This window comes from Vulpes vulpes, chromosome 3, assembly GCF_048418805.1.
Source record: "Vulpes vulpes isolate BD-2025 chromosome 3, VulVul3, whole genome shotgun sequence".
NCBI lineage: Eukaryota > Metazoa > Chordata > Mammalia > Carnivora > Canidae > Vulpes > Vulpes vulpes.
In genome coordinates, this window is record NC_132782.1 from 96,030,110 (window position 1) to 96,057,811 (window position 27,702).

The window sequence follows — 27,702 nt, forward strand, 5'->3', positions numbered from 1 at the left end:
ATAGGCTGACTGACTGGGGGCTTCTCCCAAAGGCAAGCGTTGATCCTAAGGGCAGCCCTACAGACCACTCACTGTCTGTGGTCAAGGGGGGCAAGCACTGAGGTTGCCCCGGTGACTGGATGAGCCATTTGGTCAACTGCATGAGCTCCAACCCCAGGGAACTGAATCCATGCAGGATTTTTTTTTTTTTTTTTTTGAATCCATGCAGGATTAGTGGGTATTCCTTCATCCTGGCTCCTGGGCAGGGGTTGGGCAGCCAGGCCAGGGCAGGGGTGTGGCTGGGGGACATGAGGCAAGGAGCCACATGATGTTTGGGAGGTCGTGCATTCTTTCATTCACCAGGTACTGTGCTAGGTGTCAGTGTGAGGGACACATTCTGCCCTTGTGGAATTGTCAGTCCAGTTGGAGAGATGGTTAATTATCAGTAATAAAGTGTGATACCAGGGGATCCCTGGGTGGCTCAGCGGTTTAGCGCCTGCCTTTGGCCCAGGGTGTGATCCTGGAGTCCCGGGATCGGGTCCCACGTCAGGCTCCCGGCATGGAGCCTGCTTCTCCCTCTGCCTGTGTCTCTGCCTCTCTCTCTCTATGTCTATCATTAATAAATAAATAAAATCTTTAAAAAATAAAATAAAATAAAGATAAAGTGTGATACCTGTTGTGAAGGCAAAGTGTCCTAATGGGCCTGAGTGGGATGATCCCAGAAGGCTTCCTGGAGGAGGTGGTGTTTAAACAGAGACCAGAATAGGGCAGCCCCGGTGGCGCAGCGGTTTGGCGCCACCTGCAGCCTGGGGTGTGATCCTGGAGACCCGGGATCAAGTCCCCCATCAGGCTCCCTGCATGGAGCCTGCTTCTCCCTCTGCCTGTGTCTCTGCCTCTCTCTCTCTGTGTCTATGAATAGATGAATAAAATCTTAAAAAAAAAAAAAAAAAAAAAAAGAGACCAGAATAGGAGTTGGCCCAAAGAGGAAGGAGGGATCCAGATGCCTGGGTGGCTCAGTGGTTGAGCATCTGCCTTTGGCTCAGGTCGTGATCCCAGAGTCCTGGGATCGAGTCCTACGTCAGGATCCCTGCGCAGAGCCTGCTTCTCCCTCTGCTTATGTCTCTGCCTCTCTCTCTGTGTGTGTCTCTCATGAATAAATAAATAAAACCTTAAAAAAAAAAAGAGGAAGAAGGGATCTTTAGGCAGAGGGAAGGCAGATACACTTGTAACCATACTTCTGGGGCACCCCGCTGGGCCCGGAGGCGGAAAAGCATGAAAGCCTTAACCTACAAGAGGTTAAGTGATCGGAGTCCAAGCCAGAGGCCCGGCCATCAGGGGCAATCAGGGAATGTAGACTTCATCCCTGGAGCTTGGGGAAGTGGCTGAAGGATTCTAAGCAGAAGAGTGACCCGGTCAGGTTAGCTCTCTCTGCCTGTGGCTGGACGATGAGCAGGACTGGAGGCAGGAAGGCCAGTCGGGAGGCTGCGGCGGGCCCTGGGGAAGAGACAGTGTGGCCTGCACGTCCTGGAGACATGCACTTCTAACCCCCCAGCGGCGGCAGAGGTCCCCAGGGCTCAGGGCCCGGCCAAGGGCGGCACGGGGGAGGAGCCCAGACCCAGCAGAGCCTGCCACCTCCCCTCCCGGCCCTCGGCCCTTGGAGCAGGACGCTGAGCCAGGGGCCAGTTACTGAGGCTCTGGGGAGTAGCCAAGTTAGCAAAGGGCTTCCCAGAGAGGCTGGGGTGCACCCTCACCCAGCCCACGGCTGTCCCTGGCTTCCATGTGGCAGAGCCGGGCCTCCGAGCAGGCTGGGCCCAGCTACTGAGGACATCGGTCGGAACTCCAAAGACGCGCTGAGTGACTGACCTAAGTGAAGCCAATGGCTGGGCAGCTCCAGGGCTTCCTGTCCATGTTCCTTTGAAGTGTGGAAATTGGGGTCCGGGGGAGATGCTGGGTTCCATCTCTGCCACACCAGTCAGTGGTTCACCCGGGACCGGAATCCCTGCTCGCGGTGTGGCCCTGCAGGTGCTGGCTGGGCAGGTGCAGGCCCTGGCTCGCAGCCGGGCATGTGGCGAATGCAGCTGAGCCCAGAGCCAATCAGGGTGCTGCTACAGTGTGGAGAGTGGCTGCTCTGCAGGTCAAACCCCCACCGCCCCGTGCCCATCCCTGGCCACTTGAGAGGACGCGGCATTGTGTGGATTAAGCAGAAACGGTCTATGCCAGCACTTGGGAAATACACATAGTTCCTCGATTTTCTTTCTTTCATTCTTTTTTTTTTTTTTTAAAGATTTTATCTATTTACTCATGAGAGACACAGAGAGAGAGACAGAGACCCAAGCAGAGGGAGAAGCAGGCTCCCGCGGGGACCCTGATGTGGGATTCGATCCCAGGACCCCGGGATCACGCCCTGAGCCAAAGGCAGGCGCTCAACCACTGAGCCACCCAGGCGTCCCTATAGATTTTCCTAAAGCACGAGATTCTAGGGAGCCACCGCTAGTCTACTTCCCAGAGATAATACGAGGTGCAGGGGAAGGCGAGTGACGGGCTGCAGGTCCCTCCTCCCACCTTGTAGGGGAGCCCGGGGAAAGTCCAAAGGCCAGCGCTCAGCTCCGGAGATGTGGCTGTCCCCGCCCCGAGGTCTTGTGCATCTCCCTGCTTGTTTATCCCTCTGAATTCCACTCTCCACTCTTCGCGCTGCAGGATAGACAAGAAGAGTAAATAGCCTTTTGAGAAAAGACAGCTTTGATGCTTCTTTTTTCCCTTGCCCTCTACCCTCCACTCCCTTTTAAGAAGAAAAGAGCTAAAATGTCATGTGGAAAATGGCCCATGAACTCCTCTGAAGCCTCACGGTAAACAAACAAAGCTTTATTATTGATTTTCTTTCATTACAAAAACAGGGCATGGACAAAAAAACTAGACCCCTGGGTTCCCCCCCTCCCCCCACGTTAAGCAAAGTAGCCCCAGAGAAAGATGCTGCAGCTAATGCAGATAATGAGGTTGATGTCCAGAAGGGTTTTCACGAGGGGGTTTTCTTCCAAGGAAACTATGACGGGTTCTGCTTTGCTTGGTGGCTCCTTGCCAGAGCTATCCATCCCACAGAGCCACAAGATGGCTCGCACCACTTTGGACCGCTTGGGGGTTGTGTCACCTAAAAGAACCCAAAATGAAGGTCATGAGGATGGGCCATGTCTCCCAGAGAGGGGCGCAGAGGGGCCAACCAGGTGTGTTCCGGGCACAGTGAGAAGTACTTTCCAGAAGTACTGTTTCTGGAAAGTATTCATGAATACCTTAATCGGGAAGACTAATTCTGGAAGAGTGGTACTTTCAGACTTTTCATCATTTTCAGATGAAGCAGCAGAGCCTCATTTGACTAACTTGAGTGAAGCCATGTAGCTGGTAAGCAGTGCAGAGGTGGGTTTAGGAGCAGAGCTCTCCGCTTCCCTCCTCTGAATCACAGGAGGCCCAAGGGAGAAGGGCACTCTATTTTTTTTTCAGATACATATTTTTTATTATTATTTATTCATTTGAGAGAGAGAAAGAGAGAGAGTACAAGTGGAAGGAGCAGGGGGGAGGGTCAGAGGGAGAGGGAGAAGCAGGCTCCCTACTGAGCAGGAGCCCCATGCAGAGCTTGATCAGGACCCCAGGATTATGACCTGAGCTGAAGGCAGACTCTCAACCAACTGAGCCACCCTGGCACCCTGGGAGAAGGGCACTCTTTTCTTTTTTAAAGACACTTAACGACTGAGCCACCCAGGTGCCCCGAGAAGGGCACTCTTGTGGGAAACTATTTCCCCATTCAGAACTGGGGCTGCAGGCTCCATTGCCTTTGGAGCTAGGCAGATGGTCAGGGGGAGCCACTTTGCGTATTATCTTGTCAAAAGATGGACCAGGAAAGATTCTCTCATTTTTCTTAAAACACATGGCCTTCTGGATCAATCCTTGAATTTCCCGTGTTAGGCTGACATCGATACTTATCCACAGCACATTTGTATTCACATGTATATTTATATATGTAAAAAGCCACGTGTGATGATAAATGACAGCCCACAGCCAGAGGGTCATGGGGCAAGAGGGGTGAGTGGGGACCTTGGCTAATGGAAGGACACAGCCCAGGTCTGAAGTGCCTGCTTTCAAAGGTCCAGACAATGTTAGTCATGCAGACCTGGGAAAGATGGAAATCTGGAATTTTATGTGAAATCTCTAGAGTTTTCGGGATCCCTGGGTGGCGCAGCGGTTTAGCGCCTGCCTTTGGCCCAGGGCGCGATCCTGGAGGTCCGGGATCGAATCCCACGTCGGGCTCCCGGTGCATGAAGCCTGCTTCTCCCTCTGCCTGTGTCTCTGCCTCTCTCTCTCTCTCTCTCTCTCTCTCTCTCTCTCTCTGCGACTATCATAAATAAATAAAAATTAAAAAAAAAAAAGAAATCTCTAGAGTTTTCAATGTCAACTCACCTTTTATTAAAATGGTAGGTGGGCTAAACCACAGTGTGTCTGCAAGCTGCCAGTTTGAACCAGGTAATTTAGAGAATGCCAGTAGTATTCCCCCAAAATTGTGGGATTTTGTGGGGATTAAGTGCTGTGTTTTAGCAAGCTCTTAACATGTGTTTGCTGTTATTCCTCCCCGCTGAGCATCCGTGGAAACTTACTGAAGAGCCCACTTCCACTGTCTGGCCCAGACATTCGGGGTCAGGGGATGCTAGCATTCTGAGTCTGCCCATTTTCTGCCTTGTGATTTGGTAGAAAAATCTCCCCTTAAACACCTAATGCTTCCTGGGCTTCTACCATAACCAAGGAGAGGTAACTCACAGCTATGGCATTGGGATATGTTTTCTTGAACTATCTCCAGCTGGATGTTGGTGACGCTGGCTTCTGGTGTCCCATTCTGAGAGATGGTAAGAGGCAGTGGAGTTGCTGGGGGCACCTGTTCCTTCTGGACAATGGGGTCATGACGAGTAAACCAGGTCAGGCGGCTTACCTAAGGAGCAGACATGAATCAGATTAGGGTCCCCTGCTCGACTCTGTGTTCAGCCTCACGTGTGAGAATGCCCCCAGCCCAGCCCTGTCGCTGAATGTCCGAACAAGTTTCAACTCCCTGCACTCTTCAGAATCAATGCACATCCCCCCACCCCCCACCATTCCCCTGGCTTTCTTTGGCAGCCCTAATTCTGTTGGGACCTTCCCTCATTTGGACCCCCAGAGCTTAACCCTAGCCTGGGACTTTTGGGGGACCCCCTCCCATCAGCCATTCAGCACATGCATTTCTCTGGCCACAGAGAATGAACTGGTTCATGTGTAAGCATGTGTCAAGCTGTTTCCATCGATGGGAATCAGGAACTCTGCCGGAAATACTGGGACAAACGTGTTTCTGCTTTTGCTAGAGGAGTATGAGAAAAGATAACATCCCTGGAAACTGCCAGCGCCACGAGCGTGGTGCCTGAAAATTGAGGCAGAAATGAAGGATGGATTCGGACGGTCTTCTGTCCTGATTCAAGCTGTCCCTATAGCCCAACCCTGGGTGTCCTAGCTTTCTGAACAATCAAGCCCTCTTTGTTGAGGCCAGTTTGGGTCAGTTTTGTGTCGCTTGTGGCAAAGGGTCTCAGCGGTTATATAGTATCAAACACAAATGTACCATCTCTTTGGAGGGTGGCTCCGTGAACCAGCTCACGGTGGAAACAGTGATCAGTGTCACTGCAGACAGAATCATGGAGAAGTAGAGGTAGTGGATATCCTTCACCACGGAGGGGCGGTCATCCGGCTGGTCACACCGAGGCTGCACATAAACGAAGTCCAGGACCATCCGAATCAAGCCAAGGAGAAGGCCCAAGATGAGACCTGAGAAGGCACCCTGCAAACCAGAGCAAGGCCATCTTAGAGGCTTCCAGGGTTATGGGACAGCCGGCCTGCACCTCTGGAGATCTCAACAAGCCTCGACGAGGCTTCTCAAGAGCTTGCCTTCCTAGGGATACGGGCATCAGTAACTTGAAAAGGATTGGAGCTACTTACCTTTCTTTCTTTCACACATAACTAATCATTTATGCATAATTTACTCATTCCTTGTTAATTTAGCTTCCCTGTTTCATGACACCATACATTGAAACAGAACGCTCATGGTTGCTTTCGAAAGGCCAGGTAGCCCCCTTCCCACCCCTCCATCCACAAAACTCCTCTGTAAAGCCACCCATGTCATATGCCAACCTGGGGGGCGGCTCTCATCCAGAGCTACCTTTTCATTGGTCCGCTTCCAAAAACATCCCATGATGAAGACCACAGCCACTGGTGGCTGCAGATAGGAGCTGATGGACTGGATATAAATGAAGAGCTGGCCCCCCTGGCTGGCCTGGACCACGGGGATCCAGGCGATGGAGACCAGCACCAGCAGCAACACGAAGGCCCTGGTGCCAGGTGGAGAGAGACCCCTCATTAGTATGTCTCCCCCAGACACTTACTGCTCTCTCTCTCAATATCTTTATTGCGGTAGAGTATACATATCACGACTCGCCCATTCTCAGTGTACATCTCTGGGTAACGCAATCAAGTTTCGGAACATCCATTACTCCAAACAAGTTCCTTCGTGCACATTTACAATGTATTCCTTATCTGCTTCTGTTTCTACAAGTTTGCCTTTTCTAGAAATTTCATATAAATAGGATTAAACAATATATGGCCTGTTGCCGAGGTTCATCCATGCATCATGCATTATCACAGTATGTCATTCATTCTTATTGTCAAAAAATATTCCATGTAATGGATTTACCATTACACACCACTGTTTATCCTACAGTGGTCAGCAGACACTTGAGTTGTTTCTATTTTTCCACTCTTGTAAACAAAAGGTTCTGTGAACATTTGTGTTCGACTCTTTATGTAAACGTATGTTTTCATTTCTGAGAATGCAACTGCTCGGTCATATGAGAAGTTTTATGTTTAAATTTTTTTTTTTAACTACCAAACTGTTTTGAACAGTTGAGCCATTTACATTCTCACCCATAGTGTTAGGAAAACTCCAATTTCTCTATCTCTTTGTCTTTTTGATTATAGCCATTCTAGTGGGCACCTCATGGTTTCTCCGTCTTCTAGGGATATGATCTCATTTCGTAGATCATTCTAGGTCACAAATCCTTTGTCAGCTACATGGCTTGCAAATAGCTTCTCCATATTTGTGGCTTGTCTTCTCATTTCCTTAATGATGTCTTTTGAAGTGAAAAGGTTTTAACTTTTGATGAAGTCTAATGTATTTTTTTTTTCTTTTATGGCTTATGTTTGTGGTGTCAGACTTAAGAATTCTTTCCCTAACCCAAGCCTGAGACAGCCCTCAGGCCCCCAAGGTGCTTATTAGACAGTTATCCTGTCTCCTGGCTCTCTTATGTATTTTACATAAGATTTGCTTACCATCCCTTTCAGTCCCTACTGGTCTGCCGCCATTAGACTTCGGACCTTGCAGACTTTGGAAGAGAAACTGCCCCCACCCAGTATCCAAAATCCCTTCCTCCCTTTGACCTGGCTAATTCCTATTCATGCCTCAGGTCCCACCCAGTCCAGGCTGGGAACTCCTCTAAATCCCCACATCTCCTTGCTCCTCCTTATAGCGCTCATTGGGGTTATAATTTCTTTTTAAATTCTCCTTTCTTATTAATTATCTTCTCTTTAGTTTTGTGAAGGCAGAAACTGAATCTTTGCTTTTCCCTGCTCTGCACCCAGCCACCTGGCACAAAGTAGATGCTCAGTGAACATCTCTTGAAAGTGTGATTTACTGGCAAAGTAAAGAGATGACCCTCATCTTTGCCATCAGAGGAGGCTGAGCCTCCAGGATGGTAGGGCTTTGCCTGTGGGTGGGCCCAGCTTTCTCCTCCCTGGGTATCTAAACTTTTCACCCTCCTTCCTCAATCCCACTCAGTGCTGTCTTACCTGCCTACAATCATGAGCTCCTTTTCTGATGCTCGAGGCCGGATGTAATTCCAGAGGTCCATGGTGAAGATGGTGCTGGCACTGTTAAAGATGGAGGTGAGGGAGGACATGAGCGCCGCCACCATCACAGCCATCATGAGCCCGCGGAGCCCTGGAGGCAAAAGGAAGGTCTATGGGCCTCAGGCTTTTCCTGCTAACTGCTGCTGCCTCAATCATGACCCCCATATCCCAGGCCCATGGCGCCAATTGATCCAGCAGGTGCCACTGGAAGGAAGCAGAACTCAGAGGTGAGCCATGAGTAGGGCCTGGGGTTGGGGGGCGGGGGGCATCGGACAGAGCGCCCTGGATAGCCAGGGCCTGGGTTTTATTTGAGGGCTCTGGCTCTGGGGCTCAGTCCCTCAGCCCAGAGCGCATTCCCTCCTGCTGTCCTCCCATCTCATCCGTCCCTCGGATCAGGCCCCAGCCAAGGTCTTCCTCCTTTCTGGGTGCTCCAGGGGCCTCCATGTAGGGGGCATTACCTGTGGGCAGGAGCTCCAGCACAAGCTTGGGATATGCGATGTCAGAGCAGCCGGAGGGGTTGCTACAGACCTTCAGGCAGGTTTCTGGATCCGCACAAGCCACTTGATCTGTGGAAGAAACAAGGCTCAGAGTGAGAAGACACAGACCCTCTAAGCCCAAGCCCAGCCAAGACATGGCTGGACACGGGCCAGAGCCAGGAGACAGGATGACTGTATATACGGTGTATAGCTCTATGAAATAAAAAAGGAACCTAGAAGTTATAAACCATGACCTTCTTACTTAACCTGCCCTATCTGTAAAATTGGGACAATAACATAACTCTACTTCATACGATTATAATGGCTGAGATGCCATAGTAAGCTGATGTGTAGGAAGTGATGAATACACTGAGGCTGCTATTACTATAACCCAAATAATGCTGAGCTACCTCAGGACTCCTGGGTGGCTCAGCGATTGAGCATCTGCCTTTGGCTCAGGGCGTGATCCTGGGGTCCTGGGATCAAGTCCTGCATCTGGGTCCCTGCAGGGAGCCTGCTTCTCCCTCTGTCTATGTCTCTGCCTCTCTTTCTGTGTCTCTCATGAATAAATAAATAAGATCTCAAAAAAAAAAAAAAAAAAAAAAAAAGCTGAGATACCTAGTAGCCATTCTACATAGTATCCTGCAACAGGCTGCATCCCCAGACTCCTCCAAAATGGGACACAAGCAATTCACATCTTGCCTGCAGTTCCTTGGAGGTGCACAGAACACCATCACCCGACACAAGGCAAATACTTTCTAAATCCCTCTTCTCCCCATCTCCTCAATAGCTGTTCTCATTTTAGGCTCCTAACAACCCAACTGTGCTGCGTGAATTTCTCTCTCTTCCTCTTCCTGCATTTCTGTGTCTCCTGCACTCCTAAACAGCATTCTGATTTTCTAGTGTAAATCCACTTAGCCTTCCTGGCATCCGTAGTTATTCATCTCTTCCTAGTATGACGATGAACACATCCCAAGCATACAAGCTTAGGCCTCCTGCTTGGAGGACAAAGAGTATGGCATAGAGTAGGTGCTCAACAAATTCCTATGGGGCAGAGGCTAGCTATTACAGTGCTCCTGTGTGAGGAAAGAGGACATTACAACAGTTTCACAGATGAAGAATCGGGGTGAGGGACCTGATTACAAACCCCTAACAAGGTCATGTTAGGGGCAGAGTTGAAACTCAGGTCTCCTGACTCCCAATTCATTTTTTCAGAGAAGATAGACCAAGATAGTGTATGCTTTTCTATCTTTAGTGAGTCTGGCAGTAACCCATCCAAGGCTTAATCCTGACCACTGGGACCTTCAGAACTCTGTATCACCTCAGTGGTTTGGCACCTGTGTCTGCATAATACCTTTCTTGTCACCTTCTGACTTTCTCAGCTTCTGGGATCTGAACTAACTGATGCTCCTCACCAACTCCCCAATGCCTACCCAACACCACTCATCCCAGCTGGGCCACTTATTACCTCTCAAGTGGATCAAAGTGTAACTCTCATGAACTCCTCCTGAGCCCCCTCTGCTCAATCCCAAGTCTTCAGTCCTAACTCCTCATTCTGAAGAGTGATAGGCTGTCAGCCCATCCAGAACCTTAGAATACAAGCGAACATGGAGCCATTCACCGCTTATGACAATTTCCTGCCTGGTTCCAGTGCAAATCAACGTCATGATGACCATTTACCAGAGACCTCAAATGTAGATGTTTGACAGCATCTCCAGATGAGGTTGTATGCTAAGCCTCTATATTTTTACCTACATTAAAACTGCTAATTTAATAAATGTAACCACTTAAAGGACATCACAATTTTAAAATGCAATATTGTTGTATCTTCATTTTCTTTTTAAGGTAACATAAGACCCAAGAAATGGAGATATCCCTAGGCCCTTTCATCCACTGGGAAGTCCAAGGGCAAACTGATCTTCATAAAATTTCTCCACACATTGTCATGTATTTTCAAGGCTGAGACTCTTCACCCACTAACAGCCACCCATGGGTGCTATGGCCACAATAATAATACAATCACTGTGGAATAGAAGTAGATGCCCCCAAAGCTCTGGTTCAAGCCTCAAACAAAATTAAGACTGTAGTCCAAAAGTGATACTTGATAAGAAGAAACAATCTTGAGAAAAATACTTTTTTTGACAAGTCAAAGCTCTTGGCTTTTTTTTTTTTTTTCTTTTTTGAAAAGTCTTTTAAAAAGATAAGAAAACAGTTTCATTCTCATGCCCAGAACATTGTAAGGAGCCGCTTAGGTCAGGCAAGGTCTTGTTCACATCCATATCATACAGGCTTTGCCTCTTTTTGTCCAAAAGCACCCCTTCCCTCAAAATTTACTTTATTTTTTTAAAGATTTTATTTATTTATTCATGGGAGACAGAAGAGAGAGAGAGAGAGAGAGAGAGGCAGAGACACAGGCAGAGGAAGAAACAACCTCCATGCAGGAAGCCTGATGCAGGACTAGATCCTGGGACTCCAGGATCACACCCTGGGCCAAAGGCAGGCACTAAACCACTGAGCCACCCACAGATCCCATGATTTATTTACTTTAGATAAAGAGAAAACTTGATCTCAGGACCCCAAGACCACTACCAAAGCTGAAACCAAGAATCAGTCACCCAACCTACTGAGCCAACCTGACACCCCCAAAAGCTCCTCTCTTCAAGGTTCACTGAGAAGGAGCAAGGCTCTCCCTGGGATACTTAATTAACTACACAATTTAACCTTTGGTTGTTAACCTTAGGTTGTTTAACCTTCTAGACCTGCACCTTTCAACCATGAAACATGACAGTTTACAAAGCATGTTTGTGGCAGTTGTCCTTGTCTGTTCAGCTTAAAGAATATATTCATTGGGGGTGCTTAATAAGAATATATTCATTAGTCAGTTAAGTATCTGACTCCTGATGTCAGCTCAGGTCTTGATCTCAAGGTTGTGAGTTCAAGAGCCTCATTGGGCTCCATGCTGGGCAAGGAGCTTATTTCAAAAAAAAAAGAACACGTTCATCTTAAGGATATTAGTTGGCTCAGCTAAGCTACAACAGAAACCAACAGTCTTATGAATCACCATTTGGTAACAGTCATCCACGTGTCTTGGGTTAATTAATCAACCATTTCATGTATGGTGTGGGTTCTCTTATCAGACCCTCTGATGCTTGGCATAAAGGGGCCTCTGGCAAGCTCAGATCCAAACACCACTAAATCTCCTACTTCCAAATGCTAACATTCACTGAAGTATCACTATGACACATAAAGACCATACATATATACCTTCCACTGTATTCTTCATAACTCCATTGGTAAGGTGTGGTTATTACACCTATTTTAAAGATAAGTAAATTGAGGCCCAAAAAGGTGACGAGGCTTCCCCAAATCATACAGCTAATAAATATTATGAATAGGTCTCATATCCTTCGTGTATTCCAGAGCTCAAGTGGGAACAATTTGCTTTGTGAATGGATATACTTCTTGACTTGTGTTTTATTGTTTTTAAGGGTGGTTTTTCCTGTCTCTTAATTTCCACTATGGTTCCTTTCAAAGTATGTGCCATTTCTCAGATGGATTAGTGGAAGAAGGTGTTGCCCAGTCTCATTATAGCTCAGGACTGGAGCATCCTTTTGAATGGTCTCTGGACCCAACTGAAGACTCAGTGGGGTAGCTGGCAGAGCAGAGATGGAGGGAGACATGGAAATAGGAAGGAAGAGTGGCTTGGCCTAGAGCCTGGCTTTTTAGGCAAGAGCTTCTCAATCTCCTGGGGAATTTATTAAAAACAGATTGCTGGGCAGCTCCAGTGGCACAGTGATTTAGTGCCACCTGCAGCCTGGGGTGTGATCCTGGAGACCCGGGATCGAGTCCCACATCAGTCTCCCTGCATGGAGCCTGCTTCTCCCTCTGCCTGTGTCTCTGCCTCTCTCTCTGTGTGTCTCTATGAATAAATAAATAAAATCTTAAAAAAAAAAAACAACAGATTGCTGGGCCCCAACCTCAAGAGATTCTGATTCAGTAGGTCTTGGACGGACCCCAAAAGTTTGCATTTCTAACAAGTTCCAAGGTGACATCAGTGTTGCTGGACTGGGGACCACACTTTGAGAAGCACTTGTCCAGGCCTTCAAACACACCCACCTTACCCACCTTACCCTCTCCACCCTACCTCGCTCTCAAATTCCTTTCACTTATTGTTAGTTCCATATGCTAGAGTGTTCTAATTTATATCTTATCTTGCTTTTTCATGAGTACCAGACTCATTCATTACATTACGAAGTCCTTAGGGACATAGAACATGGCATTATGTTTCACTTAATCATGATTGCTGATTGGCTACCTGTTAAGAATTATGGTCAAGGTCTTGAGATTGATCTTTCAGACATTGATCCAAAGCTTAATGTGTAATTTGCTAAGAGAGACAATAGCATGATTAAGGGTTGGGGTTTGGAGGCAGATGCACCTGGGTTCTCTCCCAGCTCACCCAGCACTAGCCAGGTTAACTTCTGGCAAGCCACTTAACCTAGGAAGGGTCTAGATTGCTCTTCCTTAACCCCCATATCCAATCCATTATTAATCTTGTTGAATGCACTCCAAGATATATTTTGAAACCATCCAGGGTACTTGGGTGGCTCAGTCGGTTAAGCATCAGACTCTTTTTTTTTTTTTTTTTTAATTTATTTATGATAGTCACACAGAGAGAGAGAGAAAGAGAGAGGCAGAGACATAGGCAGAGGGAGAAGCAGGCTCCATGCACCGGGAGCCCGACGTGGGATTCGATCCCGGTCTCCAGGATCGTGCCCTGGGCCAAAGGCAGGCGCTAAACCGCTGCGCCACCCAGGGATCCCCAGCATCAGACTCTTGATTTCAGCTTAGGTCCTGATCTCCGGGTCATGAGATCACATCAGGCTCTGTGCTGGGTATGGAGCTTACTTAAGAGGCTGTCTGTCTGTCTGCCTCCCTCCCTCCTTCTGTCCCTACTGCTCCTCCAAAAAAAAAAAAAAAAAAAAAAACCCACCCATATGAACCAACTGTTGCCTCTTCTCCTCACAGAGGCCACCCCTGGAAACCTTATCAGAAGAAGCCCCACCCAGCATCCCTGTGACAGCTCCCTGTGCCTTTTACTCACAGCTCCCAACACAGTCAATGGATATATCATTTACTTATTTCCTTATCTTTGTGTGTCTCCTCCACCACTAGAATGTGAGTCCCACAATGGCAGGGATACATTTTGTCTTGTTCATTTATGAATCCCTAAGGTTTCCTAGAATAAAGCCTAGCAGATCACTGACTCTCAGAATGTTTGATGGACACATGGAAGAATAAATGAGTGGATGAGCTTCAATATCTTCATCTGTAAATGAAAAGAGCCCTAACAGTATCAACTTCATAAGGTTGTTTTGAGGAATAAATGAGATAATATATAAAATGAGAGTAAGCCCTTCTATGGTGCTTACCTTGTGCTGACTGCTTTAAGCCTTATGAAAGATTATCCCATTTTATGAGTGAGGGAACAGAGGCAAGTGACTTTCCAAGGTCATACAGCTAGGAAGCGGCAGAGCCAGGATTCTAGCAGCAACATCCAAATTAGAGTCCATATTCAGAACCACCACATGATGAATGTAGGTTGTTTAGAGCTGTGTTCTTTGTTCATATGTCAAGCCTTACCCAAAAGCTGTGTTTTTTCCATCAAGTCACCACAAATCCCAAATCCCAGTTCTTACTCTGATATGGGTTTTTCCAAGCCTTGTGTGCCTTCCCTGGAACCAGGACCAGTGACTCTGGGTTCTTCATGCCCTCTGGGCTGGAGGAGTGAGAAACCCAAGATCTTGCACCACGGACAGATCTCCCACTCTCCTTCTCCAATTCTTTGCTCCTAATGCTTATTGTCCTAAATTATTGTGACAAAAACTTCTGGACCATCCTCCTCTTTCTTTACCGATGTAAAACATTGTATAAGATAAAGCACAGGGGAGGGAGCACTGTACCTTTGAGTTAATAACAGCCTTGGTGGGTATGAAAGGAAAAGCTCACAGATGTGGAAAATGCAAAGCTTTCTTCCATACAGATCAGCAGTTCCTGACATCACAGTGACTCCCAATAACACCCTCCTCCCAATCCTGTTTATCCACACAGTGAAAACCTCATTGCCTTACCACACTAAAAAGAATTCTAAGACAATATTCTAGTGGCTTTGACATCCCTGATTTTTGTTAAGTACCCCCAAAGGGGTTCTGTTGGACCAAAATAACCAAACCACTGAGATGAAATACTAAAAGCACAAGAATAACTCTCACATTATGCTTTAGGAAACTGACATCTGGAACCACAAGATCTTAACCTATAATTTGTGGTTTCAAAAAAATACAGTTAAAAAAATACAGTTGAGGCAAGACCCCTGCTACTGGCTTGCGACATCTACTAGACATGCCTGCTGAACCCCTGTGGGGAAACAGTATACAGTCTGATGTCTGAATAGAGGTGCCTCAACATCCCCCTGCAGGGACCTCAGTCCCAATCCCTGATGACAATCATATGTTTAGAACACTTCATGGGGTCTGAGATTCAAAGACCGATGACCTTTTATCCCCACTGTCTCCTCACCTGGGAAGAGGACACGACTGACCATTCCAGGAAACACCATAATGAAAAGGGGCAGCACTTTCAGGTAGGCAGCCATCAGAGAGCCTCCTTTGGCATGGGACATGTTCTTGGCAGCCAGAGACCGCTGAACGATCACCTAGAAAACAGTAGGGTGGTTGAAGTTGAAGTGATTCTCCCTAAAAGCAAACTAAGTGTGCAGAGCTGCTTTGAAGACATCGTGGACTTAGAACCTTGATTTGTTTGGCTTCTCTTTGAGGAAACATTGGTTTCCTATTCCCAATCTCTGTGGACCACTTGAGGAAGCTGAGAACCCCATTCCATTCCCTCCTCTTTGTCTTGGAGTTGGACCAATTAGGTTTCTCCATTTCTCTGGCTACCATGATCGGTTAAGTATGAATCCAAGGCAGGCCAATTACAACTTTCCTAGCAGAGGCCTTCATTAAAATTGCCATTTATGAAGGTAGCTTAGACTGCCGGCTGCATCTCTGCCATCATACTGCAGAAGATCCCTTAAAATTGAAGTCATCTCGGGGTGCCTAGGTGGCTCAGTCAAACATCTCCCTTCAGCTCAGGTCATGGTAGAGCCCAACATCAGGCTCCCTGCTCAGCGGGGAGCCTGCTTCCCCTTCTCCCCGCCCCCCACCCCGCCCACTCCTGCTCATGCTCTGTCTCAAATAAATAAAATCTTAAAAAAAAAAAAAGTATCAAATAAAAAAAAAAAAAACTTATCTACTCAAAAGGAACAACTTTTTCCAGAGTTTTTTCTGAATAGGAGACTGGTCCCCAAAATCCTCCTCCAGCCTTCAGATTGAATCTACATGAGCCCAGAACTTTCTCTCCTATTTCCCTAGGTTTTGGGTCTTGAAGCATCTGGAGAAGTTACAGAGGCCTTGGTGAGTTACCAGAGCCTTTACAAGCTGGTTCAGAGACCTATGGACAAAGGGAGTGAAACGCCACATCATTACCACTGCAACACTGTGACGAGAAGGACAAAGTTGGGTTCTTCTCTTTTTTTTTTTTTTTTTAACAGCAGACAGTAATGGGATAGTCTTCCTAGAGTGTCCTGCTCCTTTTTTTGAAACCCATACCTTGTCCACAGGGCTACACTATCATCTTGGGCACAGCTGCCTAATCCAGGGCTAGGCACCTGACCCGTGCTAGACCCTTATGCAGGATTCTTGGACTGGGACTTAGGGACTTGTCAGCTTTCCTGTTGGTCTGCAGAGGAGAAAATGAAGTCCTAGATGAGAAAGATGGATGATGGAGAGGGAAACGAGAATATGTTCCAGCAGTTTCTGAAATCTTGTTTGACTTCCTGCTGTTTGTATTCCACAAGCTAATATATCCTCCACCCCCTTCCCTGAGGTAGTTTTTTTTCCAGATTTTATTTTCTTATTTGAGAGAGAAAGCATGAGCAGGGAGGAGGGAGAGAGAGAGGGGGAGAAGCAGGCTCCCCACTGAGCAGGAAGCCGGATGCAGGGCTCTACCCCAGGACCCTAAGCGGAAGGCAGATGCATAACCGACTGAGTCCTCCAGGTGCCCCTCCCTGAGGTGGTTTAAGTTTGACTTTTTTTTGTCACTTGCAACCAAGTGTATCCTGACAGGCACAAATTACATTTGTTTAGATGCCATAAATGAAAGACTCTAAAATGTAGGATTGGTTTATGTGAGGAAAGGGTAGGGGCCATGGAGGCTTAGAATTTCTCTCTTCCTCTCCCTTTGCCCCTCCCCACCCCATGCTCATTCTCTCTCTCTCTCTTTCCCCCTCTCTCTTAAATAAGTAAATAAATCTTTTTTTTTCTTAAAGTGTATAGAGGGGGCACCTGGGTGAATCAGTCAGTTAAGCATCTGCCTTCGGCTTGGGGTGTGATCCCTGGGTCCCGAGATTGAGTCCCACATCAGGCTCCCTACAGCGAGCCTGCTTCTCCCTTTGCCTGTGTCTCTGCCTCTCTCTGTGTGTCTCTCATTAATAAATTAAAATCTTTTTAAAAAAAAGAAAATGAATTATTTCATGTCGGATCAATTAATTATTGCTGGCCATGACACAGAATTAGTAAATGTTTAAGTGCCATTAGGATTGTCCACTGTTACTTATCTTTTTAGTCTGTGAATCAGGAATGTTGCTTTAAAGACATGAAGAGAAATCTCACAGAGGAAGACATGGACATGGCCAACATGCACATGAGAAAATGCTCTGCATCACTTGCCATCAGGGAAATACAAATCAAAACCACAATGAGATACCACCTCACACCAGTGAGAATGGGGAAAATTAACAAGACAGGAAACAACAAATGTTGGAGAGGATGCGGAGAAAAGGGAACCCTCTTACACTGTTGGTGGGAATGTGAACTGGTGCAGCCACTCTGGAAAACTGTGTGGAGGTTCCTCAAAGAGTTAAAAATAGACCTGCCCTATGACCCAGCAATTGCACTGTTGGGGATTTACCCCAAAGATTCAGATGCAATGAAACGTCGGGACACCTGCACCCCGATGTTTCTAGCAGCAATGTCCACAATAGCCAAACTGTGGAAGGAGCCTCGGTGTCCATCGAAAGATGAATGGATAAAGAAGATGTGGTTTATGTATACAATGGAATATTACTCAGCAATTAGAAACGACAAATACCCACCATTTGCTTCAACGTGGATGGAACTGGAGGGTATTATGCTGAGTGAAATAAGTCAATCGGAGAAGGACAAACAGTGTATGTTCTCATTCATTTGGGGAATATAAATAATAGTGAAAGGGAATAAAAGGAAGGGAAAAGAAATGTTGGGAAATATCAGGAAGGGAGACAGAACATAAAGACTCCTAACTCGGGGAAACGAACTAGGGGTGGTGGAAGGGGAGGAGGGCGGGTGTTGGAGGGGAATGGGTGACGGGCACTGAGGTGGACACTTGACGGGATGAGCACTGGGTGTTTTTCTGTATGTTGGTAAATTGAACAACAATAAAAATTAATTAAAAAAAAAAAACACAAAGCATCCAGAAAACAAACAAACAAAAAAAAAGGAATGTTGCTTTGCCCTTCTCCTGTTCTTTTTTTTTTAATTTTTTTTATTTATGATAGTCACACAGAGAGAGAGAGAGAGAGAGGCAGAGACATAGGCAGAGGGAGAAGCAGGCTCCATGCACCAGGAGCCCAACGTGGGATTCAATCCCGGGTCTCCAGGATCACGCCCTGGGCCAAAGGCAGGCGCTAAACCGCTGCGCCACCCAGGGATCCCACATTCTCCTGTTCTAAAATAAGCCTAGGAGGTCCGGGGTGGCTCAGTCGGTTGAACCTCCCGACTCTTTTTTTTTTTTTTTTAATTAATTTTTATTGTTGTTCAATTTACCAACATACAGAAAAACACCCAGTGCTCATCCCGTCAAGTGTCCACCTCAGTGCCCGTCACCCATTCCCCTCCAACACCCGCCCTCCTCCCCTTCCACCACCCCTAGTTCGTTTCCCCGAGTTAGGAGTCTTTATGTTCTGTCTCCCTTCCTGATATTTCCCAACATTTCTTTTCCCTTCCTTTATATTCCCTTTCACTATTATTTATATTCCCCAAATGAATGAGAACATACACTGTTTGTCCTTCTCCGATTGACTTATTTCACTCAGCATAATACCCTCCAGTTCCATCCACGTTGAAGCAAATGGTGGGTATTTGTCGTTTCTTTTTTTTTTTTTTTTTTGTATTTGTCATTTCTAATGGCTGAGTAATATTCCATTGTATACATAAACCACATCTTCTTTATCCATTCATCTTTCGATGGACACCGAGGCTCCTTCCACAGTTTGGCTATTGTGGCCATCCTCCCGACTCTTGATTTTGGTTCAGGCCATGATCTCAGGGTCGTAAGATCAAGCCCTGCGTTAGGTTCCAAGCTCAGTGAAAGTTTGCTTGAGATTCTCTCCCTCTCCCCCTCACCCTGCACACACATGCACTCTCTCTCTCATGAATAAATAAAATCTTAAAATTAGCTTAGGTATAGGACTAGCAAAGCTGTGCATTCCCTAAGGCAACACCAGCACAGTGAACTCGCAGAGTCTCAGGATTCTATAGAACCCAGGTCAGTGGCTACACCATGTGGTCAAGACCAAAGTCTTGACCAAAGACCACCACGTGGTCAAGAAGGCCTTGGATTTCTAGGCCTTCTTGCCCTGCCCAACATTTGGAAGGAGACTGAGTCTTCTGTGGCTAAGTCCCCAGGCTCCTGAACAATGTGGGGTAGGTTGGAGGTGGCTTTCAAGGGGTGCAACGCTGGAATCCCAGCTAAGAAGGGCTTGAGGGATCTCAAGGAAATATTTGTGCAAATTCTTAAGTGTCAGCTGATGGTGAGCTGCATCAAGAGCAGTAACATAAACCATAGCAAAATGTAAATGTTTTTTTTTTAATGTAAATTTTTTTTTTTAATGATAGTCACACAGAGAGAGAGAGAGAGGCAGAGACACAGGCAGAGAGAGAAGCAGGCTCCATGCACCGGGAGCCCGACGTGGGATTCGATCCTGGGTCTCCAGGATCACGCCCTGGGCCAAAGGCAGGCGCCAAACCGGGGCGCCACCCAGGGATCCCAAATGTAAATGTTTTTAATGTTTATTAACCATCCCTGGGACAAAAAGACTATGGCCAAATTCCTCATGCCTCCCTTTTCTGTAACCATTAGTAACTGCACTGTTAGTAAGGCAATAAGGAAACAATATGTTAGCATGCCGGGCCTATGAAATTTAAAGTCCACACTGTTAGCCTTGACACTGTGTCCCAAAGCCTCTTCTTCCTGAGATTTGCCAAGGGAGAGAGGATTTGCCAAGGACAGTCTCCCAAAGGGGTGGTACATGTGTATTGTGCTCACCCCTGCCTGAGTGCAGAGGAGTTCTGGCCCAGGGTGCGGACCTGGGCTCTGTTCTCAGCAGTATCACCTGCATAAATGCCCTTGTCCCACTCCATGATCGTTGCTTGAGTTAAACTTCAGTAAGTCCTGACTCTGCACTACAGCCTCCAAAATGGTACCCAGATCTCTGATCCTCAACAGGAAATGCATTTCAACTGGTGATATATTCCCTGGGTTTGAAACCTACCCGGGTATAAACAGGTGCGCCACGAAACAACTCCTTGGCACATGTACACGGTCTCCCTGCCCACGAGTATCCACTTTTCTTAGTCTTACTACATCCACCTGGAGCTCCTTTATACATACATGAGAAATGCAAATATTGATTCTATCTCCCCTCCCCTTAATACCAAAAGGGCATCTTATAAATGCTGTCCTGCCTCTGTGGTTCTCATTTTTTTTTTCACATCAGTTACATATATGCTGTAAGGCCCTTGCTCTGGCTGTTCCCTCTGTGGCAAACTGTTCCCCAACTTTCGCAGGGAGCTCTGCTCTTCTTCAAAGCCTGTGCTTCTAAGGGTCACTTCTCAGTACTGCCTCCTCTTAATACCTTATTTTACTCACTTATTTTTCAAAACATATATATATATATATATATATATATATATATATATATATATATATATTTTAAGTAATCTCTACCCCCAACGTGGAGCTTGAACTCACAATCCCAAGATCAAGAGTCGCCTGTTCCATAGACTGAGCCAGCCAGGCACCCTGCCACTTATTTTAAACTGTACCCCTGTATTCTCAACTCCTCTTTCCTACCCCGCTTTTTTTTTTTTTTAATGGTATTTGTCATCTTGAAATATTCCATATAATTCACTTATTCATTGCCTATCTACTCCCCACTGGAAGAAGGTGAGCTCCAGGAGAGATGCAAGCCCAGTCTGATTTGTTTACTCGTGATCTCCAAGTACACAGAGGATTTACAGAGTATGTGTTGATCATATGATACACTATAGCAATTTTAACTTCTTTTTTCTAACTTCTTTTTTTTTTAAAAAAAAGATCTTATTTATTTATTTATTCATTCATTCATTCATTTGAGAGAGGGAGCATGAGCAGGGTAGGAGGTGAGGAGAGACAGAGGGAGAAAGAGAAGCAGACTCCCCCCTGAGCAGAAAGCCTGACACCCAGCCCCACGTGGGGCTCCCTGCTCAGCAGGGACAGAGAGTCTGCTTCTCCCTCTCCCCTTCCCCTTGCTTGTGCGTGCATGTATGCATGCGCTGTCTCTCTCAAATAAATGAAATCTTAAAAAAATAAATAAATAAAATGTATCATTTCTTTCTGCTTACTGAATCTTTCCAGACATTAGCAAAATGTATTAAGAGTTCCCCTTTGCACTGGCTCAGTTGGTTAAGTGATCTACTCTTGAGTTTGGCTCAGGTCATGATCTCAGGGTTCTGAGATCAAGCCCCAGGTCGGACTCTTCCCTCAGCAAATAGTCTGCTTGAGATTCTCTCCCTCTGCTCTTCCCCTGCTCTCTCTCTCTTTCTCTGTCTCTCAAAATAAATAAATAAATTTTTAAAAACAAATAAAAGAGAGTTCCCCTTTGCAAATATCAGCAGCTCTGGATTTTCCATTACATGAGCGAGCTCAAGAAGTCAAATAATGTATAGCAGTAGACAGGAAAGAGCAGTCGAGCTTGAGGGCAAGGGGGAGGAGAATGCAAACAAGAGAAGAGACAGAGTGAAAAAAACCCAGTCCCCAGGCCCCCAGGGAAAGAAGCGTCCTGGGGGATCCCTGGGTGGCTCAGTGGTTGAATGCAGCCCCGGGCATGACCCTGGGGTCCTGGGATCGAGTCCCGCATCGGGCTCCCTGCATGGAGCCTGCTTCTCCCTCTGCCTCTGTCTCTGCCTCTCCCTCTCCCTCTGTGTCTCTCATGAATAAATAAATAAAATTAAAAATTTTTTAAAAAAAGGACAGAAGCATCCTGGAGGGCACACACTCATCAGCTGCCCTGTACCTGATCCGTGCACCAGTACCAGAGGGATGGGATGGACATTCCAAATATGATCCCAGGCCATGGGAGATCAGATGTCAGGGGGTCTCGGAAAATATGGAAGGCGTCCTCTCGGGGCAGCCCGCAGCTGCTGTTCTCACTCCGGTTGCTAGCCAGGGCCAAGAAATACTTCTCCTTCAGGCCTTCCATCCCGCCAATTGCAGCAAAGCCTGGAATTCAGAGGAAGCCCAAATTTGCCAGAGACTCAGAACAATCCACAGCGAGTGGTAAGGGGATGGCTGGGTGGGTGGCATCCTATTGAGAGCAGAGCTAACAAAGAAAGTTAGTCACCTTCGAGGCTCTTCGCTTTGTTTTGATGCCTTTGGCAGTGGTCATTTATTGCTTCTCAGAATACTAATAACCAATGCATCATACAAAATGCATAGGATTATAAAGGAAACCAGGTATGTTGAAGGCAATCAACAAAACATCAAAACTGTGACTTAGTATGCACAGTTTTGCAGTTAATAATGCAGTTATTGGGCAGCCCTGGTGGCGCAGCGGTTTAGCGCCGCCTGCAGCCCAGGGCTTGATCCTGGAGACCCTGGATCGAGTCCCGCGTCAGGCTCTCTGTATGAAGCCTGCTTCTCCCTCTGCCTGTGTCTCTGCCTCTCTCTCTCTCTGTCTCTATGAATAAATAAATAAAATCTTTAAAAAAAATAATAATGCAGTTATTTGCTCCATCAAACAGTAAGACCCAGTAGTAGGTCTAATAACTATTTATTTATTTATTTTTAAGTAATCTCTATGCCCAGCGTGGGGCTCAAACTCATAGTCCTGAGATGAAGTCACACACTCCACGGACTGAGCCAGCCAGGAGCCCCTGTAATAACAATTTGGTTTCAAAGTAGCCATGAGCACAAACAGTTCTTCAGTACCTCAGCAACAACTGTGAAAACATCTGGATAAAAACATCTGAGGTATCTCTTGGTATGAGAGTCACGGAGTATTAACAAATATTCCTATGGTTTGTCGCCTACACTTACAATTTTTAAAATGCTACATTTCAATGTTAGGTTTATGAAAATATAGATGGGTGGGTTTTTTTTTCCCATCCAAGTTCACATGAGTATTTTTGTAAATTTTGATTATTTTTTTCAAGACTAATTTTTTTTTTCAAGACTAATTTTTGTAGATGGTTCTTTGGTTCTTTGATGCTGGAAAAAAGTATGTTTGCTGTTACAAGAATACTTGTTCAATTATATAATTTATAACTTCTTTTTTTTTCAATTATATAATTTATAACTTCTAAATCCTGTGTCCTGTGAAGTGTTAAAGTCTTGGTACTATTTTGGTTTCTGTCAATTTCTCCTATTTCTAACAACTTTTGCTTTGTATATGTTGCTGCAGTTTTGGATTCTTTTTTCTTTTTTAAAGTAATCTGTATACCCAGCATGGGGTTTGAACTTGACCCTGAGATCAAGAGTCAGATGCTTTACTAACTGAGTCAGCCAGGAGCCCCACTGCAATGTTACTTAATATATAAAGTTTATGTCTTCATCTAAATCTTAGAGAATGCCAAGCAAGATCAATATATTCCCATCTACATTTATCATACTAAAACTGCTGAAAATACAGAAAAAAATCTTGACGGCAGACAATGAGGGCAAGGAGGAACCCACACTACTACAGAGAAAGGAACAAAGAATTACAACAAAAAAGAGGGGTGACACCTAGGTGGCTCAGTCGGTTGAGCATCTGACTCTTGGTCTCTTTGTTTTGGCTCAGGTCATGATCTCATGGGTCATGGGAATGAGTCCTACATAGGGCTCTGCCCTCAGTGGGGAGTCAGCCTGAAGATTGTCTCCCTCTGCTCCTACCCTGCTCTCTCTCTCTCTCTGTCTCTCTTTCTCTAAAATAGATAAATAAGGGCCTCTGGAAAAAAAAAGGGGGGGCCCCTGGGTGGCTCAGATGGTTAAGCATCTTGCCTTTAGCTCAGGTCATAATCTCCAGGTCCTGGAATTGAGCCCCATATTGGGCTCACTGCTCAGAGGGGAGTCTGCTTCTTCCTCTCTTTCTGCCTCTCCCCGTGCTTGTGCTCTGTCTCTCAAATGAATAAATAAAAAATATTTTAAATAATATATATAAATAAGGGGCACCTGGGTGGCTCAATGGTTGAGCATCTGCCCAGTCTTGGGGTTAAGTACCATATCAGGCTCCTCCTGCAGGGAGCCTGCTTCTCCCTCTGCCTATGTCTCTGCCTCTCTCTCTGTGTCTCTCATAAATAAATAAAATATATATATATAAATCTTAAAAAACAAACAAAAGGGACTACAGCAGACTTCTTAAGATGCATGCAGGCCAGGGGGCCTGGGCTGGCTCAGTTGGAGGAGCCTGTGACTTTTGATCTCAGGGTTGTGAGTTCGAACCCCACATAGGGTGTAGAGATTACTTAAAAATATTTGAGAAAGGGATCCCTCGGTGGCTCAACGGTTTAGCGCCTGCCTTCCGGCCCAGGTCATGATCCTGGAGTCCCGGGATCAAGTCCCACATCAGACTCCCTGCATGGAGCCTGCTTCTCCCCTGCCTGTGTCTCTGCCTCTCTCTCTCTCTCTCTCTGCATCTTTATGAATAAATAAATAAAAATCTTTTAAAAAAATAAAAAAATAGAATATTATACTCAGTGAAAATTTTTTTTCAAAAAAAAATTTTTGTTTTTCAGACAAACATTATAAGAAATAAAAAAAGAGAGAGAGAGAGAGATTCAGAAATAGCCAAAATGAAGGTTAATATAAAAGGCTTTTGGGATCCCTGGGTGGCACAGTGGTTTGGCGCTTGCCTTTGGCCCAGGGCGCGATCCTGGAGACCCGGGATCAAATCCCACATCAGGCTCCCGGTGCATGGAGCCTGCTTCTCCCTCTGCCTATGTCTCTGCCTCTCTCTCTCTCTCTCTCTCTCTGTGACTATCATAAATAAATAAAAATTAAAAAAAAAAATTTAAAAAAAAAAAAGGCTTTTTAGGGCAGCCCCAGTGGCTCAGCAGTTTAGCGAGCCTAGGGCATGATCCTGGAGATCCGGGATCGAATCCCGCGTCGGGCTCCCTGCATGGAGCCTGCTTCTGTCTCTGCCTCTCTCTCTCTCTGCGTCTCTCATGAATAAATAAATAAAATCTTTTTTTTTTTTTTTTTTTTTTTAAAAAGGCTTTTTAGGTGTGCCTGGATGACTCGGTCAGTTACCCTCTGCCTTTGGCTCGGGTCATGACCCCAGGTTCCTGGAATGGAGCCCCACTTCAGGCTCCCCGTGAAGCCTGCTTCTCCCTCTGCCTCTGTCTCTGTGTCTCTCATGAATAGATAAATAAAATCTTTTTTTTTTTTTTAAAGGCTTTTTACAGGGATCCCTGGGTGGCGCAGCGGTTTGGCGCCTGCCTTTGGCCCAGGGCGCGATCCTGGAGACCCGGGATCGAATCCCACGTCGGGCTCCCGGTGCATGGAGCCTGCTTCTCCCTCTGCCTGTGTCTCTGCCTCTCTCTATCTCTCTGTGACTATCATAAATAAATAAAAATTAAAAAAATATATTTAAAAGAATAAAATAAAAAAATAAAGGCTTTTTACATTTTTCTTAAGATTTTTAAAAAAGTTATCTCAACACCCAGTGTGGGGCTTAAACTCACAACCCCAAGATCAAGAGTCACATACTCTTCCAACTGAGCCAGCCAGGCACCCTAAAAGCCTTTTTTTTTAAAGATATTTTTTTTCTTTTTAATCACTCTAAAAGATAATCGACTATCTAAAGCAAAACTTGTAGCAGTATATTGGGGTTTAGAGCATATGTAAATGTATGTCTTGAGAAAGAAAAAGTGGGAGGCATCACACTTCCTGATTTCCAACATATTATAAAGCTGTAGAAATCAAACACGATTTTATGCCTACGGTGTTGGCACAAAAAGGCTCCTAGATGAATGGGACTGAATTGAGGGCACAGAAGTAAACCCACATATGTAGGGTCAATTAATTTTCAACATGTGGAAAGTTGCAGATATCTTGGGAGAATATCTAATAGATACAGCAGATTGAGGACGATTCCTGGAGGCTGATCTGTACCTTCTTTCCTGCCCGACTTAATGAATTAAGTAATGGAACTTCCCCATCAAGAACCCATAGTTTCATGGAGAAAGATCTAGAGGTTTAGCTAAGAATAACAGACCTTGGGCAGATCTGTGTTGGTTCTCTCTTGCCTCAGAAAACCTGTTTTAAGTAGCTCATGGACCCCTGGGACATTCAAAGCGTTAGTATTTATGACAATGACATGTTTCTAGTGAGGCTGGACATTTGTCCTTCACATACATGTTACTCATCTGTATTTCCTCTTTACGTGTAGGATACCAGTGAAGTTTTTCATCTTATAGGGACCCAACACATTTCTTTTTAAAGTTAATAGTAAGCCTTTTTTGTCTGGGTTGTGAAATGTTTATCCATGATTACTTCTTTGAAATTTTGTTTGAAAGACGAGAAAGTAACACAAAATGGAAACCAGGCAGAAAAACACAATGTTAAGGGAAAACTCTTGTTTATACCCCTGGACCCCTGTTCCTAGACTATTCCTGAGTCTTTTCTTATGTTTCATGGCTTTGACACTTTCAAGAAACACGTTAGGTTATTTTGTAAAATGTCTCTCAATCAAGACCTCTGATAGGTTATTCTTGATTAAGTGGAGGTTACATCTTGTTGACAAGTATGGCACACGAGATGATGTGGTGTCCTCCCCATATCAGGAGCTACATGATGTCAATGTCTTATTTCCGGTGATACTAACCGTGATCACTTAGCTACAGTGGTGTGTGCCATGTTGCTCCCCGAAAAGTTACTGTTTTCCCATTGGTAATTAACACGTTTGGGACACAACAACTAAGACCACACAAAGATCCTATTTCTTCATGAACTTTTACCCACTAATGCTCATTTATCCTAAGATCTTGCCTGCAGATCATTGTGATGTCCTCATGGTGATTCTCTAGCTCTCTCTTCATCTATGTTTATTCATTGGAATTCTTCTATAAGGAAGAGTTGCCCCTTTGCCCCTTTTATTTATTAATCATTTATCTATATCAATATTGGAAGAACTATTCATTTTTACTTAAAAAGAAACTAAGTTTTGGGGCGCCTGGGTGGTTCAGTAGGTTAAGAGTCTGACTCTTAATTTTGGCTCAGGTCATGAAGTTAGGGGTTGTGGGACTGAGCCCCACGTTGAGCTCTTCATTCAGTGGGAGGTCTGCTGGAGATTTTCTCTCCCTCTGTGTCCCCCACCCCCGCTGTCTCTCTCTTTCCCTCCAAAATAAATAAATCTTAAAAAAAAAAAAAAAAGTAAGCCTCCATAAGCCTAGTTCTCTTCCAGCTAAAATAACCACATCTCAAGCAAATCACCCATGACAGGAATGCCCCAGTTGTAGGCTTTTGTCACTGGGTTTGCTGATCACAGTGATGAAAGCAGATGTCATTGAGAGAAGAGTTGTCACCCACCCAAGTGATCCTGGGGTCCCCACTTACTGTAGCCCATCAGGATGAGCGCTCCTATAAGCATGATCAGAGTCTGCAGGGCATCTGTATAGATCACAGCGGCCAGGCCACCTGGGGTTGAGGGTGGAGAAAAGCACTGAGGTGAGTGTCGGGTACCCTGATGGAGAGGAGTTACCCTGAGAAGCAGACAGAACCTGGAAGTTCAAGACCTGCCTGAGCAGATTTCTAAGTGTTGTTTGCAAAGATAGCCATAGGCTCTCCTTGCCGGGTGCATGCCCATTTTGTACTGTGGCTTTCCCGCTTCTTCCATGTAGAGGTAAAGCTGATATCTCTACTTCTGAAATATGAGTTTGGCCAAATGGCTTGATAC

General features: G+C 45.7%; 1 protein-coding gene across 6 annotated transcripts in view; it reads right to left on the reverse strand.

The window, feature by feature from the left end:
* Nucleotides 1-2,223: 2,223 nt before the first annotated feature.
* SLC5A11 (solute carrier family 5 member 11) overlaps nucleotides 2,224-27,702 on the reverse strand; it is a 46,566-nt gene continuing 21,087 nt past the window's right edge. For 3 of the 6 annotated variants that reach the window (XM_072751331.1, XM_072751330.1, XM_072751333.1), the window contains 9 exons: nucleotides 27,363-27,443; nucleotides 21,844-22,049; nucleotides 14,994-15,129; nucleotides 8,397-8,504; nucleotides 7,879-8,029; nucleotides 6,197-6,365; nucleotides 5,603-5,818; nucleotides 4,780-4,948; nucleotides 2,826-3,124 (listed from right to left, as the gene is read on the reverse strand). In XM_072751331.1, the coding sequence (XP_072607432.1) occupies nucleotides 2,922-3,124; nucleotides 4,780-4,948; nucleotides 5,603-5,818; nucleotides 6,197-6,365; nucleotides 7,879-8,029; nucleotides 8,397-8,504; nucleotides 14,994-15,129; nucleotides 21,844-22,049; nucleotides 27,363-27,443 (1,439 nt within the window). In that variant the 3' untranslated portion in view covers nucleotides 2,826-2,921. Of the gene's footprint in view, nucleotides 2,671-2,825; nucleotides 3,125-4,779; nucleotides 4,949-5,602; nucleotides 5,819-6,196; nucleotides 6,366-7,878; nucleotides 8,030-8,396; nucleotides 8,505-14,993; nucleotides 15,130-21,843; nucleotides 22,050-27,362; nucleotides 27,444-27,702 lie in introns of those variants that run through there. The other 3 variants (XM_072751329.1, XM_072751328.1, XM_072751332.1) reach the window with 2 other exon arrangements.